At 46.4% G+C, this 17643-nt stretch overlaps 1 protein-coding gene across 1 annotated transcript in view; it reads left to right on the top strand.

Moving 5' to 3' along the window:
* Positions 1–17643, top strand: part of LOC123728276 (uncharacterized) — a 104444-nt gene that overhangs the window by 11978 nt on the left and 74823 nt on the right. Inside the window, exon 2 of the mRNA XM_082964290.1 lies at positions 2108–2194. Within this exon, the coding sequence (XP_082820416.1) occupies positions 2108–2194 (87 nt within the window). The remainder of the gene's footprint in view (positions 1–2107; positions 2195–17643) is intronic.

The following is a 17643-nucleotide window of genomic DNA, read 5'->3' as shown; positions in this document are numbered from 1 at the left end:
CAGGTCTGTGTGAATGGTTCTCTACAGGTATCAGATCAGATCTAAGATTCAGATTTAGTTTTTTTAATGCAGAAACAACTCTCTGTCTCGCTCTCACGCACATGGTAGACAGACTAGAGACCACCAGTAAATGGTAGACAGACTAAGAGACCACCAGTAAATGGTAGACAGACTAGAGACCACCAGTAAATGGTAGACAGACTAAGAGACCACCAGTAGACAGACTAAGAGACCACCAGTAGACAGACTAAGAGACCACCAGTAAATGGTAGACAGACTAAGAGACCACCAGTAAATGGTAGACAGACTAAGAGACCACCAGTAGACAGACTAAGAGACCACCAGTAGACAGACTAAGAGACCACCAGTAGACAGACTAAGAGACCACCAGTAGACAGACTAAGAGACCACCAGTAAATGGTAGACAGACTAAGAGACCACCAGTAGACAGACTAAGAGACCACCAGTAAATGGTAGACAGACTAAGAGACCACCAGTAGACAGACTGAGACCACCAGTAAATGGTAGACAGACTAAGAGACCACCAGTAGACAGACTAAGAGACCACCAGTAGACAGACTAAGAGACCACCAGTAAATGGTAGACAGACTAAGAGACCACCAGTAGACAGACTAAGAGACCACCAGTAGACAGACTAAGATACCACCAGTAGACAGACTAAGAGACCACCAGTAAATGGTAGACAGATCAAGAGACCACCAGTAGACAGACTAAGAGACCACCAGTAAATGGTAGACAGACTAAGAGACCACCAGTAGACAGACTGAGACCACCAGTAGACAGACTGAGACCACCAGTAGACAGACTAAGAGACCACCAGTAGACAGACTGAGACCACCAGTAAATGGTAGACAGACTAAGAGACCACCAGTAGACAGACTAAGAGACCACCAGTAAATGGTAGACAGACTAAGAGACCACCAGTAAATGGTAGACAGACTAAGAGACCACCAGTAGACAGACTAAGAGACCACCAGTAAATGGTAGACAGACTAAGAGACCACCAGTAGACAGACTGAGAGACCACCAGTAGACAGACTAAGAGACCACCAGTAAATGGTAGACAGACTAAGAGACCACCAGTAGACAGACTGAGAGACCACCAGTAGACAGACTAAGAGACCACCAGTAAATGGTAGACAGACTCTCTATGTCTCTCTGACTGTCCCTATGTCTGTCTGACTGTCTCTCTGACTGTCTCTCTGACGGTCTGACTGACTGTCTCTATCTCATACTGTCTGACTGTCTCTATGTCTGTCTGACTGTCTTTTTGTCTGTCTGACTGTCTCTCTGTCTGTCTGTCTGACTGTCTCTATGTCAGTCTGACTGTCTCCATGTCTGTCTGACTGTCTGTCTGACTGTCTTCATGTCTGTCTGACTGTCTCCATGTCTGTCTGTCTGACTGTCTCTCTGTCTGACGGTCTCTCTGTCTGACGGTCTCTCTGTCTGTCTGACTGTTTCTATGTCTGTCTGACTGTCTGTCTGACTGTCTCTATGTCTGACTGTCTCGATGTCTGTCTGACTGTCTCACTGTCTCTATGTCTGTCTTTCTGTCTGTCTAACTGTCTCTCTGCCTGTCTGACTGTATCTATGTCTGTCTGACTGTTTCTATGTCTCTGACTGTCCCTATGTCTGTCTGACTGTCTCTCTGACTGTCTCTCTGACGGTCTGACTGACTGTCTCTATCTCATACTGTCTGACTGTCTCTATGTCTGTCTGACTGTCTTTTTGTCTGTCTGACTGTCTCTCTGTCTGTCTGTCTGACTGTCTCTATGTCAGTCTGACTGTCTCCATGTCTGTCTGACTGTCTGTCTGACTGTCTTCATGTCTGTCTGTCTGTCTGACTGTCTCCATGTCTGTCTGTCTGACTGTCTCTCTGTCTGACGGTCTCTCTGTCTGACGGTCTCTCTGTCTGACGGTCTCTCTGTCTGTCTGACTGTTTCTATGTCTGTCTGACTGTCTCTCTGTCTGACGGTCTCTCTGTCTGACGGTCTCTCTGTCTGTCTGACTGTTTCTATGTCTGTCTGACTGTCTGTCTGACTGTCTCTATGTCTTTCTGTCTGACTGACTGTCTGTCTGCCCATAGGAACCTACTGGAGAGCCCGTCCCTAAACGACCAAGGGGTCGTCCCAGAGGCAGCAAGAACAAATGCCCCTCCAAGGCAGCCGCCAGGGTGAGAACCATGCTACTGAACTTTAACACACACACGCACGCACGCACGCACGCACGCACGCACGCACGCACGCACGCACGCACGCACACACACACACACACACACACACACACACACACACACACACACACACACACATACACACACACACCCTGACACCTCATCACCTCACCCTAACCCTGACACACATGCAGTGACACAGTGCTATTGTATATAGGAATTCAACCCTTGTCCTATGGGTGGCCCCAGCAGGAATTAAACCCTTGTCCTATGGGTGGCCCCAGCAGGAATTCAACCCTTGTCCTATGGGTGGCCCCAGCAGGAATTAAACCCTTGTCCTATGGGTGGCCCCAGCAGGAATTCAACCCTTGTCCTATGGGTGGCCCCAGCAGGAATTAAACCCTTGTCCTATGGGTGGCCCCAGCAGGAATTAAACCCTTGTCCTATGGGTGGCCCCAGCAGGAATTCAACCCTTGTCCTATTGCTGGCCCCAGCAGGAATTAAACCGTTGTCCTATGGGTGGCCCCAGCAGGAATTAAACCGTTGTCCTATGGGTGGCCCCAGCAGGAATTAAACCGTTGTCCTATGGGTGGCCCCAGCAGGAATTAAACCCTTGTCCTATGGGTGGCCCCAGCAGGAATTAAACCATTGTCCTATGGGTGGCCCCAGCAGGAATTAAACCCTTGTCCTATGGGTGGCCCCAGCAGGAATTAAACCCTTGTCCTATGGGTGGCCCCAGCAGGAATTAAACCCTTGTCCTATGGGTGGCCCCAGCAGGAATTAAACCCTCGTTCTATGGGTGGCCCCAGCAGGAATTAAACCCTTGTCCTATGGGTGGCCCCAGCAGGAATTAAACCCTTGTCCTATGGGTGGCCCCAGCAGGAATTAAACCCTTGTCCTATGGGTGGCCCCAGCAGGAATTAAACCCTCGTTCTATGGGTGGCCCCAGCAGGAATTAAACCCTCGTTCCTGGCATTGTAAACATTGTTTTGTAAAACAACAGTAGGATGACTCATGTATTTGGCAGATTATTGTCAATGCAATGACAACACGTCCAAATCTAGACTCCCATTTCAGCAGCTTCCTTCTATGAGCCAACAGGCAGCAGTCTACAGCAGCTTCCTTCTATGAGCCAACAGGCAGCAGTCTACAGCAGCTTCCTTCTATGAGCCAACAGGCAGCAGTCTACAGCAGCTTCCTTCTATGAGCCAACAGGCAGCAGTCTACAGCAGCTTCCTTCTATGAGCCAACAGGCAGCAGTGGTCACCAACATTTTTCTGAGCCCAGGTCACTTTCTGAGTCAAAACGCAAGCCGATGATCTACCGCTGAGATTTTTTTATAAACATGACTTAAAAAAACATCATTTTATTTATTTATTTCATTTCACCTTAATTTAACCAGGTAGGCTAGTTGAGAACAAGTTCTCATTTACAACTGCTGTAATGAGGTCTGTGTGTAGCTGGTGTAGAGGAGTCAGGCGCAGGACAGCAGATATGAGTAAATAAACGCCATTTACTCAAAATAGACAAATATAATACAATAATCTAGCCCACATAACGGACCGTCTTACATACAAACAATCACTCACAAACAAACATGGAGGAACAGAGGGTTAAATAATGAACAAGTAATTGGGGGGATTGAAACCAGGTGTGTAAGACAAAGACAAAACAAATGAAAAATGAAAAGTGGATCGGCGATGGCTAGAAGGCCGGTGACGTCGACCGCCGAACGCCGCCCGAACAAGGAGAGGGACCGACTTCGGTGGAGGTCGTGACAACTGTGACCCGGCCAAGATAAAGCAAAGCAGTGGTACACAAACAACAACACAGAGTTACACATGGAATAAGCAAACATACAGTCAATAATACAATACAAAGAGTCTATATACAGTGTGTGCTAATGAGGTAGGATAAGGGAGGTAAGGCAATAAATAGGCTATAGTGGCGAAATAATTACAATATAGCAATTAAACACTGGAGTGATAGATGTGCAGAAGATGAGTGTGCAAGTAGAGATACTGGGGTGCAAAGGAGCAAGATAAATAAATAAATACAGTATGGGGATGAGGTAGTAGGATGGGCTATTTACAGATGGGCTATGTACAGGTGCAGTGATCTGTGAGCTGCTCTGACAGCTGGTGCTTAAAGTTAGTGAGGGAGATATGAGTCTCCAGCTTCAGTGATTTTTGCAGTTTGTTCCAGTCATTGGCAGCAGAGAACTGGAAGGAAAGGCAGCCAAAGGAGGAATTGGCTTTGGGGGTGACCAGTGAGATATACCTGCTGGAGCACGTGCTACGAGTGGGTGCTGCTATGGTGACCAGTGAACTGAGATAAGGCGGGGCTTTACCTAGCAGAACTTATAGATGACCTGGAGCCAGTGGGTTTGGCGACGAATATGAAGCGAGGGTCAGCCGACGAGAGCATACAGGTCGAAGTGGTGGGTAGTATATGGGGCTTTGGTGACAAAACGGATGGTGATGTGATAGACTGCATCCAATTTGCTGAGTAGAGTGTTGGAGGCTATTTTGTAAATGACATCACCGAAGTTGAGGATCGGTAGGATAGTCAGTTTTACGACGGTATGTTTGGCAGCATGAGTGAAGGATGCTTTGTTGTGAAATAGGAAGCCGGTTCTAGATTTAATTTTGCTTCGGAGATGTTTAAAGTGAGTCTGGAAGGAGAGTTTACAGTCTAACCAGACACCCAGGTATTTGTAGTTGTCCACATATTCTAAGTCAGAGCCGTCCAGAGTAGTGATGCTGGACGGGCGGGCAGGTGCAGGCAGCGAGCGGTTGAAGAGGATGCATTTAGTTTTACTTGTATTTAGGAGCAGTTGGAGGCCATGGAAGGAGTGTTGTATGGCGTTGAATCTCGTCTGGAGGGTTGTTAACACAGTGTCCAAAGAGGGGCCAGAGGTATACAGAATGGTGTCGTCTGCGTAGAGGTGGATCAAAGAATCACCAGCAGCAAGAGCGACATCATTGATGTAAACAGAGAAAAGAGTCGGCCCGAGAATTGAACTCTGTGGCTCCCCCATAGAGACAGCCAGAGGCCCGGACAACAGGCCCTCCGATAAGTCTATGCAACATTAACCAATTAAAAACAGTTGTGTAGCAATGCGGTTTGTGCAGTAGGCTATAGGCCCAATACATTATCACTGCATATTGACTATTCTTAAATTGCCCTGTCAATGTTGTTCTTCTCAGACCATTTTATATTTATATTTCAAAACGTGAGGCATATGATCACACTGGTAATTGTTCATTTGTTGTATTAATTGCGAGGCATAAATTGAATTAGCTTTTATTTTTACTGGACTGATGGTGCTTGCATCTGATGGTCAGTCTCAGCAATGGAGGGAGAGAGGGAAGGAGAGGGGAAGGAGAGAGAGAGAGAGGGAAGGAGAGAGCAGCAGAGAGGCTGCATCTGATGGTCAGTCTCAGCAGCGGAGGGAGAGAGGGAAGGAGAGAGGGAGAAAGAGAGAGAGAGAGGGAAGGAGAGAGAGAGAGAGAGAGAGAGAGAGTAGTAGAGAGGCTGCATCTGATGGTCAGTCTCAGCAGCGGAGGTAGAGAGGGAAGGAGAGAGGGAGAAAGAGAGAGAGAGAGGGAAGGAGAGAGGGAGAAAGAGAGAGAGAGGGAAGGAGAGAGGGAGAAAGAGAGAGAGAGAGAGGGAAGGAGAGAGGGAGAAAGAGAGAGAGAGAGAGGGAAGGAGATAGGGAGAAAGAGAGAGAGAGGGGAGGAGAGAGGGAGAAAGAGAGAGAGAGAGGGAAGGAGAGAGGGAGAGAGAGAGAGGGAAGGAGAGAGGGAGAAAGAGAGAGAGAGAGGGAAGGAGAGAGGGAGAAAGAGAGAGAGAGAGGGAAGGAGAGAGGGAGAAAGAGAGAGAGAGAGGGAAGGAGAGAGGGAGAAAGAGAGAGAGAGAGGGAAGGAGAGAGGGAGAGAGAGAGAGGGAAGGAGAGAGGGAGAAAGAGAGAGAGAGGGAAGGAGAGAGGGAGAAAGAGAGAGAGAGAGGGAAGGAGAGAGGGAGAAAGAGAGAGAGAGAGGGAAGGAGAGAGGGAGAAAGAGAGAGAGAGGGAAGGAAGGAGAGAGGGAGAAAGAGAGAGAGAGGGGAAGGAGAGAGGGAGAAAGAGAGAGAGAGAGGGAAGGAGAGAGGGAGAAAGAGAGAGAGAGAGGGAAGGAGAGAGGGAGAAGAGAGAGAGAGAGAGGGAAGGAGAGAGGGAGAAAGAGAGAGAGAGAGGGAAGGAGAGAGGGAGAAAGAGAGAGAGAGAGGGAAGGAGAGAGGGAGAAAGAGAGAGAGAGAGGGAAGGAGATAGGGAGAAAGAGAGAGAGAGGGAAGGAGAGAGGGAGAAAGAGAGAGAGAGAGGGAAGGAGAGAGGGAGAAAGAGAGAGAGAGAGAGGGAAGGAGATAGGAGAAAGAGAGAGAGAGAGGGGAGGAGAGAGGGAGAAAGAGAGAGAGAGAGGGAAGGAAGGAGAGAGGGAGAAAGAGAGAGAGAGAGGGAAGGAGAGAGGGAGAAAGAGAGAGAGAGAGGGAAGGAGAGAGGGAGAAAGAGAGAGAGAGAGAGAGAGGGAAGGAGAGAGCAGCAGAGAGGCTGCATCTGATGGTCAGTCTCAGCAGCGGAGGGAGAGAGGGAAGGAGAGAGGGAGAAAGAGAGAGAGAGAGGGAAGGAGAGAGAGAGAGAGAGAGAGTAGTAGAGAGGCTGCATCTGATGGTCAGTCTCAGCAGCGGAGGTAGAGAGGGAAGGAGAGAGGGAGAAAGAGAGAGAGAGAGGGAAGGAGAGAGGGAGAAAGAGAGAGAGAGGGAAGGAGAGAGGGAGAAAGAGAGAGAGAGAGAGGGAAGGAGAGAGGGAGAAAGAGAGAGAGAGAGAGGGAAGGAGATAGGGAGAAAGAGAGAGAGAGGGGAGGAGAGAGGGAGAAAGAGAGAGAGAGAGGGAAGGAGAGAGGGAGAGAGAGAGAGGGAAGGAGAGAGGGAGAAAGAGAGAGAGAGAGGGAAGGAGAGAGGGAGAAAGAGAGAGAGAGAGGGAAGGAGAGAGGGAGAAAGAGAGAGAGAGAGGGAAGGAGAGAGGGAGAAAGAGAGAGAGAGAGGGAAGGAGAGAGGGAGAGAGAGAGAGGGAAGGAGAGAGGGAGAAAGAGAGAGAGAGGGAAGGAGAGAGGGAGAAAGAGAGAGAGAGAGGGAAGGAGAGAGGGAGAAAGAGAGAGAGAGAGGGAGGAGAGAGGGAGAAAGAGAGAGAGAGAGGAAGGAGAGAGGGAGAAAGAGAGAGAGAGGGAAGGAGAGAGGGAGAAAGAGAGAGAGAGAGGGAAGGAGAGAGGGAGAAAGAGAGAGAGAGAGGGAAGGAGAGAGGGAGAAAGAGAGAGAGAGAGGGAAGGAGAGAGGGAGAAAGAGAGAGAGAGAGGGAAGGAGAGAGGGAGAAAGAGAGAGAGAGAGGGAAGGAGAGAGGGAGAAAGAGAGAGAGAGAGGGAAGGAGATAGGGAGAAAGAGAGAGAGAGGGAAGGAGAGAGGGAGAAAGAGAGAGAGAGAGGGAAGGAGAGAGGGAGAAAGAGAGAGAGAGAGAGGGAAGGAGAAGGGAGAAAGAGAGAGAGAGAGGGAGGAGAGAGGGAGAGAGAGAGAGGGGGAAGGAGAGAGGGAGAAAGAGAGAGAGAGAGGGAAGGAGAGAGGGAGAAAGAGAGAGAGAGAGGGAAGGAGAGAGGGAGAAAGAGAGAGCACCGTCCCTCTGTTCTTCCTCCCTCCGCTGACTGACCATCAGTCTTCCAGCGGATGGAGAAACTCCAGTCACACTTCATTGTTTTCTGGCCTCATGCACCAGTTCATGTTGTTACTCGTATGACCAGAGAACGTGAAATATTCCTCCATATTAAAAAATGGACACAAGCCGTTAATAACAATGCACGTCTATCGATACACTTTGTAATGTGAGTGGATAAGGGAGCGGCCATTTTATGGCTTTATGAAAGTGTTGAATAAAGTGTTGACAGTGCTGAATAACTTAAACATGAACTTACTCTTATAAACAGCAGCTATTTGCTGTATTCGTTGACAGTCTCTCTCTCGTCGTGGTTTTAAAAGTTTTGAAGTCTCACACTGTGGTCGACTATCAGCTTAGCTGTTGGCTGGTAGAGGCTGCAGGTCATCTGAGCTATCTGATTGGCCAGGGGTAGGCCTATAGGTGTACTTGATTTGCTCTCCGGGCCCGCCCGCCGGGTAGGCAGAGTTTGTACCTTCAGACACATGAATTGGTTCATAATGGGATCAGATCGACTACCCGGCACGCAGGGCAGCTGAATCAAACTCCCCTAGTGCAAACAGAGAGAAACAAATGAAAACAATAGGAACGCAAGGCTTTATCATCCGCCTTTTTACTGAACTGTTTGGCGATCGACTAGGAAAGCCTGGAAATGGCATTGTTCTGATAAACGTAAAGGAGATACACCTACTAAAAGATGAAAGGAGCCAGAGCTGAGCAGGCACCTTCAACGTTCACTTTCTGTTCCTCAAATCAATCACACCGACTACCATTCTGAAAGATGAGGTGATGTGTATGATATGAGGATGTGTACGGTCGGCAGGGCTTGATATACAGGGCTTGATATACAGGGCTGGATATACAGAGCTTGATATACAGGGCTTGATATACAGGCCTTGATATGCAGGGATTTATATACCGGGCTGGATATACAGAGCTTGATATACAGGGCTTGATATGCAGGGATTGATATGCAGGGCTTGCTTTGCAGATTTTGATATGCAGGGCTTGATATACAGGGCTGGATATACAGGGCTGGATATACAGGGTTGGATATACAGGGCTTGAAGTACAGGGCTTGATGTACAGGGCTTGATATACAGGGCTTGATGTACAGGGCTTGATATGCAGGGCTTGAAATGCAGGGCTGGATATACAGGGCTTGATATACAGGGCTTGTTATACAGGGCTTGATATACAGGGCTTGATGTACAGTGCTTGATGTACAGGGCCTGATATACAGGGCTTGATGTACAGGGCCTGATATGCAGGGCTTGATGTGCAGGGCTTGAAATACAGGGCTTGTTATACAGGGCTTGAGGTACAGGGCTTGATATACAGGGCTTGATATTAGAGGTCGGACGATTAATCAGAAAGGCCGATTAATTAGGGCCGATTTCAAGTTTTCATAACAATTGGTGCTTGATGTACAGGGCTTGATGTACAGGGCTTTGACACACTTCTGCGTCCCAAATGGCACCCTATTGTTAGTATGCCCCACTTCCCAGACCTGATTGTGTGCCACAGATGTGCTTTCTGGGAAAGAAGCGTCAAGTTATTAATTGCTTATAAACCAAAACAGATGACCTCATAAATTAAGACTGAATTCCAAATTGCACCCTCTTCCCATAGGGCTCTGGTCAAAAGTAGTGCACTATATAGGGAATAGGGTGCCTTTTTAGGAAGCAGCCTGAGTTATGGACAATCGTAACAATTATAGTGAGTGATGTTTTAATTTGAACTAGGAGTTAGGATTGGCTAAGATTCTGACCTATCCAAAGCATTGTGCCGTGTTAATTATGGCCTTAGGATTGGCTAAGATTCTGGCCTATCCAAAGCATTGTGCTGTGTTAATTATGGCCTTAGGATTGGTTAAGGTTCTGGCCTATCCAAAGCATTGTGCCATGTTAATTATGGCCTTAGGATTGGTTAAGATTCTGGCCTATCCAAAGCATTGTGCCATGTTAATTATGGCCTTAGGATTGGTTAAGATTCTGGCCTATCCAAAGCATTGTGCTGTGTTAATTATGGCCTTAGGATTGGTTGAGATTCTGGCCTATCCAAAGCATTGTGCCGTGTTAATTATTGCCTTAGGATTGGTTAAGATTCTGGCCTATCCAAAGCATTGTGCCGTGTTAATTATGGCCTTAGGATTGGCTAAGATTCTGGCCTATCCAAAGCATTGTGCCGTGTTAATTATGTCCTTAGGATTGGTTAAGATTCTGGCATATCCAAAGCATTGTGCTGTGTTAATTATGGCCTTAGGATTGGTTAAGATTCTGGCCTATCCAAAGCATTGTGCCGTGTTAATTATGGCCTTAGGATTGGTTAAGATTCTGGCATATCCAAAGCATTGTGCTGTGTTAATTATGGCCTTAGGATTGGTTAAGATTCTGGCATATCCAAAGCATTGTGCTGTGTTAATTATGGCCTTAGGATTGGTTAAGATTCTGGCCTATCCAAAGCATTGTGCCGTGTTAATTATGGCCTTAGTGGTTTAAACGTGTTGTAACATGATCCTATCAGATCCCCACACATGATGTATGTAGGTACTAGTTGGCTGGCACAGCCCTGAATATGTGGAAACTTGTCTTGTATCCCCAAGTTATTCATTCAATCATTCCAGTCATTAACATGTGAGGGTGTTGTGTTACAGACCATTAAATGAAAACACTGTGAGGGTGTTGTGTTACAGACCATTAAATGAAAACACTGTGAGGGTGTTATGTTACAGACCATTAAATGAAAACACTGTGAGGGTGTTGTGTTACAGACCATTAAATGAAAACACTGTGAGGGTGTTGTGTTACAGACCATTAAATGAAAACACTGTGAGGGTGTTGTGTTACAGACCATTAAATGAAAACACTGTGAGGGTGTTGTGTTGCAGACCATTAAATGAAAACACTGTGAGGGTGTTATGTTACAGACCATTAAATGAAAACACTGTGAGGGTGTTATGTTACAGACCATTAAATGAAAACACTGTGAGGGTGTTGTGTTACAGACCATTAAATGAAAACACTGTGAGGGTGTTGTGTTACAGACCATTAAATGAAAACACTGTGAGGGTGTTGTGTTACAGACCATTAAATGAAAACACTGTGAGGGTGTTGTGTTACAGACCATTAAATGAAAACACTGTGAGGGTGTTGTGTTACAGACCATTAAATGAAAACACTGTGAGGGTGTTGTGTTACAGACCATTAAATGAAAACACTGTGAGGGTGTTGTGTTACAGACCATTAAATGAAAACACTGTGAGGGTGTTGTGTTACAGACCATTAAATGAAAACACTGTGAGGGTGTTGTGTTACAGACCATTAAATGAAAACACTGTGAGGGTGTTGTGTTACAGACCATTAAATGAAAACACTGTGAGGGTGTTGTGTTACAGACCATTAAATTAAAACACTGTGAGGGTGTTGTGTTACAGACCATTAAATGAAAACACTGTGAGGGTGTTGTGTTACAGACCATTAAATGAAAACACTGTGAGGGTGTTGTGTTACAGACCATTAAATGAAAACACTGTGAGGGTGTTGTGTTACAGACCATTAAATGAAAACACTGTGAGGGTGTTGTGTTACAGACCATTAAATGAAAACACTGTGAGGGTGTTGTGTTACAGACCATTAAATGAAAACACTGTGAGGGTGTTGTGTTGCAGACCATTAAATGAAAACACTGTGAGGGTGTTGTGTTGCAGACCATTAAATGAAAACACTGTGAGGGTGTTGTGTTACAGACCATTAAATGAAAACACTGTGAGGGTGTTGTGTTGCAGACCATTAAATGAAAACACTGTGAGGGTGTTGTGTTGCAGACCATTAAATGAAAACACTGTGAGGGTGTTGTGTTACAGACCATTAAATGAAAACACTGTGAGGGTGTTGTGTTGCAGACCATTAAATGAAAACACTGTGAGGGTGTTGTGTTGCAGACCATTAAATGAAAACACTGTGAGGGTGTTGTGTTACAGACCATTAAATGAAAACACTGTGAGGGTGTTGTGTTACAGACCATTAAATTAAAACACTGTGAGGGTGTTGTGTTGCAGACCATTAAATGAAAACACTGTGAGGGTGTTGTGTTACAGACCATTAAATTAAAACACTGTGAGGGTGTTGTGTTACAGACCATTAAATGAAAACACTGTGAGGGTGTTGTGTTACAGACCATTAAATGAAAACACTGTGAGGGTGTTGTGTTGCAGACCATTAAATGAAAACACTGTGAGGGTGTTGTGTTACAGACCATTAAATTAAAACACTGTGAGGGTGTTGTGTTACAGACCATTAAATGAAAACACTGTGAGGGTGTTGTGTTACAGACCATTAAATGAAAACACTGTGAGGGTGTTGTGTTGCAGACCATTAAATGAAAACACTGTGAGGGTGTTGTGTTGCAGACCATTAAATGAAAACACTGTGAGGGTGTTGTTTTACAGACCATTAAATTAAAACACTGTGAGGGTGTTGTGTTGCAGACCATTAAATGAAAACACTGTGAGGGTGTTGTGTTGCAGACCATTAAATGAAAACACTGTGAGGGTGTTGTGTTGCAGACCATTAAATGAAAACACTGTGAGGGTGTTGTGTTACAGACCATTAAATGAAAACACTGTGATGGTGTTGTGTTACAGACCATTAAATCCCCTCATTAAAATGCAATCATACAACTGGGTTAAAGAACACTGATTGGCTGTAGTGGTGGTGAGCAGCAGTGCTTGAAGTGGACTGAAATAAGTGCTGGTACTCAATTTAGGTGCTGGTAATGTTTATATTTAGGTGCTGGTAATGTTTATATTTAGGTGCTGGTAATGTTTATATTTAGGTGCTGGTAATGTTTATATTTAGGTGCTGGTAATGTGTGTATTTAGGTGCTGGTAATGTTTATATTTAGGTGCTGGTAATGTTTATATTTAGGTGCTGGTAATGTGTGTATTTAGGTGCTGGTAATGTTTATATTTAGGTGCTGTTAATGTTTATATTTAGGTGCTGGTAATGTTTATATTTAGGTGCTGGTAATGTTTATATTTAGGTGCTGGTAATGTTTATATTTAGGTGCTGGTAATGTTTATATTTAGGTGCTGGTAATGTTTATATTTAGGTGCTGGTAATGTTTATATTTAGGTGCTGGTAATGTATATATTTAGGTGCTGGTAATGTTTATATTTAGGTGCTGGTAATGTTTATATTTAGGTGCTGGTAATGTATATATTTAGGTGCTGGTAATGTATATATTTAGGTGCTGGTAATGTTTATATTTAGGTGCTGGTAATGTTTATATTTAGGTGCTGGTAATGTTTATATTTAGGTGCTGGTAATGATTACAATACCAAGTTGTCTAACAATACGACAGACTGTTAACCAGTCAAGTTGTCTAACAATACGACAGACTGTTAACCAGTCAAGTTGTCTAACAATACGACAGACTGTTAACCAGTCAAGTTGTCTAACAATACGACAGACTGTTAACCAGTCAAGTTGTCTAACAATACGACAGACTGTTAACCAGTCAAGTTGTCTAACAATACGACAGACTGTTAACCAGTCAAGTTGTCTAACAATACGACAGAAGACTGTTAACCAGTCAAGTTGTCTAACAATACGACAGACTGTTAACCAGTCAAGTTGTCTAACAATACGACAGACTGTTAACCAGTCAAGTTGTCTCACAATACGACAGAAGACTGTTAACCAGTCAAGTTGTCTAACAATACGACAGAAGACTGTTAACCAGTCAAGTTGTCTAACAATACGACAGACTGTTAACCAGTCAAGTTGTCTCACAATACGACAGAAGACTGTTAACCAGTCAAGTTCCAGTCTGACTTAATCCCTGCTGTAAACATGTTCTGTGTCCCAAATGCCTCTGGTCAAAAATAGTGCACTAATTCGGGAATAGAGTGTAATTTGAGACACGGCCCCTGTCTGGCGGCATCTCGTCTGTGTGTCTGTCTGGGGGCATCTCGTCTGTGTGTCTGTCTGGGGGCATCTCGTCTGTGTGTCTGTCTGGGGGCATCTCGTCTGTGTGTCTGTCTGGGGGCATCTCGTCTGTGTGTCTGTCTGGGGGCATCTCGTCTGTGTGTCTGTCTGGGGGCATCTCGTCTGTGTGTCTGTCTGGGGGCATCTCGTCTGTGTGTCTGTCTGGGGGCATCTCGTCTGTGTGTCTGTCTGGGGGCATCTCGTCTGTGTGTCTGTCTGGGGGCATCTCGTCTGTGTGTCTGTCTGGCGGCATCTCGTCTGTGTGTCTGTCTGGGGGCATCTCGTCTGTGTGTCTGTCTGGGGGCATCTCGTCTGTGTGTCTGTCTGGGGGCATCTCGTCTGTGTGTCTGTCTGGGGGCATCTCGTCTGTGTGTCTGTCTGGGGGCATCTCGTCTGTGTGTCTGTCTGGGGGCATCTCGTCTGTGTGTCTGTCTGGGGGCATCTCGTCTGTGTGTCTGTCTGGGGGCATCTCGTCTGTGTGTCTGTCTGGGGGCATCTCGTCTGTGTGTCTGTCTGGGGGCATCTCGTCTGTGTGTCTGTCTGGGGGCATCTCGTCTGTGTGTCTGTCTGGGGGCATCTCGTCTGTGTGTCTGTCTGGGGGCATCTCGTCTGTGTGTCTGTCTGGGGGCATCTCGTCTGTGTGTCTGTCTGGGGGCATCTCGTCTGTGTGTCTGTCTGGGGGCATCTCGTCTGTGTGTCTGTCTGGGGGCATCTCGTCTGTGTGTCTGTCTGGGGGCATCTCGTCTGTGTGTCTGTCTGGGGGCATCTCGTCTGTGTGTCTGTCTGGGGGCATCTCGTCTGTGTGTCTGTCTGGGGGCATCTCGTCTGTGTGTCTGTCTGGGGGCATCTCGTCTGTGTGTCTGTCTGGGGGCATCTCGTCTGTGTGTCTGTCTGGGGGCATCTCGTCTGTGTGTCTGTCTGCAGCACACCATGGGAATAAGGGTGGAATGTAGAAAATTCAAGCTCGTCTACAGACACAGGTTGAAAACGTCCCTGAGGAAAAAATGTCAACATAAATGTGTTATTGTGCGAATCATCATCTCACTAGCTTTTAGTCCTTTAGGCTTGTTGGTTTGTTGAGATGTAGTTGGCTCTAGTCTGTGCTTTGACGTTTGGTGACTGGTAGGCTAGTAACCTCCAGAGCAGTAGGGGTGGTTGTGGGGATGTTTGGCAGATAAGAGATAATCTCAGCAGAGAGATGAGGCTGTGAGACGAGCCACCTGCAGAGGGGATCTCTCTGAGACAGGGGAGGACTGGCCATAGGGCAGTAAGAGTTGATGGCCCATCTTTAGCCCGGTGGGCCTGTCTGAATTGGAGTTTTTGCACAAAATGATCATTATTTGGCTGATAATGGAGGCCTTCAAGGGAAATTGCGTTGGCCATTCATCAATGCCTTTCCTGATAAGTACAACATAGCATAGTTTTCCACCCAGTCATCACTACACTCAGGTTGACTCAGTTAACATCACAAAGCCACACTATATTTACCCTGCATTCCTGTTTGGTTGGGTAAGGGATACCTAGGCTAGAATTCCCCTGGAACCTGGGACAGGGCTCTTGGCTCTCTGGTGGAGGAGGAGGAGGTGGAGGAGGAAGAGGAGGAGGAGGTGGAAGAGGAGGAGGGGGAGGTAGAGGAGGGGGAGGTGGGGAGGAGGAGGTAGAGGAGGGGGAGGTAGAGGAGGAGGAGGGGTGGAAGAGGAGGAGGAGGTGGAAGAGGAGGAGGGGGAGGTAGAGGAGGTGGAAGAGGAGGAGGAGGTGGAAGAGGAGGAGGGGGAGGTAGAGGAGGTGGAAGAGGAGGAGGAGGTGGAAGAGGAGGAGGGGGAGGTAGAGGAGGTGGAGGAGGTAGAAAAGGAGGAGGAGGAGGGGGAGGAGGAGGAGGTGGAGGTAGAAATGGAGGAGGTAGAGGAGGAGGAGGAGGTGGAGGTAGAAAAGGAGGAGGAGGTGGAGGTGGAAGAGGAGGAGGAAGAGGAGGCGGTAGAGGAGGAGGAGGTGGTGGAGGTAGAAAAGGAGGAGGAGGTGGAGGTAGAAGAGGAGGGGGAGGAGGGGGAGGTAGAGGAGGAGGTAGAGGAAGAGGAGGGGGGTCGGAGGTAGAGGAGGTGGTGGAAGAGGAGGTGGAGGGGTAGGAGGAGTAGGAAGTAGAGGAGGAGGTGGAGGTGGAAGAGGAGGAGGTAGAGGAGGAGGTGGAGGTAGACGAGAAGGAGGAAGAGGAGGAAGTAGAGGAGGAGGTGGAGGTAGAGGAGGAGGTGGAGGTAGACGAGAAGGAGGTGGAAGAGGAGGAGGTGGAAGAGGAGGAGGTAGAAGAGGAGGTGGAGGAGTTAGAGGACGAGGCAGTCACAGAGACATGAGAAGAAGAAGCCGTATAGCTCTACCGTCTGAGACAATTATCAAATAAAATGTTATTGGTCGCGTACACATATTTGCCAGATTTTATCGCAGGTGCAGCGATAACCCAACTACATGGAACCCAAAAGAGTTCTACCTGGAACCAAAAAGGGTTCTACCAGAAACCAAAAAGGGTTCTCCTGTGGGAGACAGTGGAAGAACCCTTTTGGAACCCTTTTATCTAAGAGTGTACTTTTGACCAGGGCCCATAGTGGACTGATTACAGTGAAGCTGTTAGTGTTAGGATGAGCTCAAAGACTGTAACAAGATGTAACTTCCTGTCTGACATACCTGCTTATCTTGCTGCTACTCCTCTGATATAGAGCATGGTAGGAGGGAGGGAGGGAGGGAGGGAGGGAGGGAGGGAGGGAGGGAGGGGGAGGGATGGATGGAGGAGGAGAGGAAAGGTTCTACATAGAACCCAAAAGGGTTCTTCAAAGGGTTCTCCTATGGGGAGAGCCAAAGAACCATTCTGGAAGTCTTTTTTCTAACAGTGTATCACTGATTGTAAGTAGCTCTGGATAAGAGCCTTTTTTCTAACAGTGTATCACTGATTGTAAGTAGCTCTGGATAAGAGCCTTTTTTCTAACAGTGTATCACTGATTGTAAGTAGCTCTGGATAAGAGTCTTTTTTCTAACAGTGTATCACTGATTGTAAGTAGCTCTGGATAAGAGCCTTTTTTCTAACAGTGTATCACTGATTGTAAGTAGCTCTGGATAAGAGTCTTTTTTCTAACAGTGTATCACTGATTGTAAGTAGCTCTGGATAAGAGTCTTTTTTCTAACAGTGTATCACTGATTGTAAGTAGCTCTGGATAAGAGTATTTTTTCTAACAGTGTATCACTGATTGTAAGTAGCTCTGGATAAGAGTCTTTTTTCTAACAGTGTATCACTGATTGTAAGTAGCTCTGGATAAGAGTCTTTTTTCTAACAGTGTATCACTGATTGTAAGTAGCTCTGGATAAGAGTATTTTTTCTAACAGTGTATCACTGATTGTAAGTAGCTCTGGATAAGAGTCTTTTTTCTAACAGTGTATCACTGATTGTAAGTAGCTCTGGATAAGAGTCTTTTTTCTAACAGTGTATCACTGATTGTAAGTAGCTCTGGATAAGAGTCTTTTTTCTAACAGTGTATCACTGATTGTAAGTAGCTCTGGATAAGAGCCTTTTTTCTAACAGTGTATAACTGATTGTAAGTAGCTCTGGATAAGAGTCTTTTTTCTAACAGTGTATCACTGATTGTAAGTAGCTCTGGATAAGAGTCTTTTTTCTAACAGTGTATCACTGATTGTAAGTAGCTCTGGATAAGAGTCTTTTTTCTAACAGTGTATAACTGATT

The sequence above is a fragment of the Salmo salar genome, chromosome 17 (assembly GCF_965601325.2).
Source record: "Salmo salar chromosome 17, fSalSal1, whole genome shotgun sequence".
NCBI lineage: Eukaryota > Metazoa > Chordata > Actinopteri > Salmoniformes > Salmonidae > Salmo > Salmo salar.
This window is presented reverse-complemented; position numbering and strand designations above follow the sequence as displayed.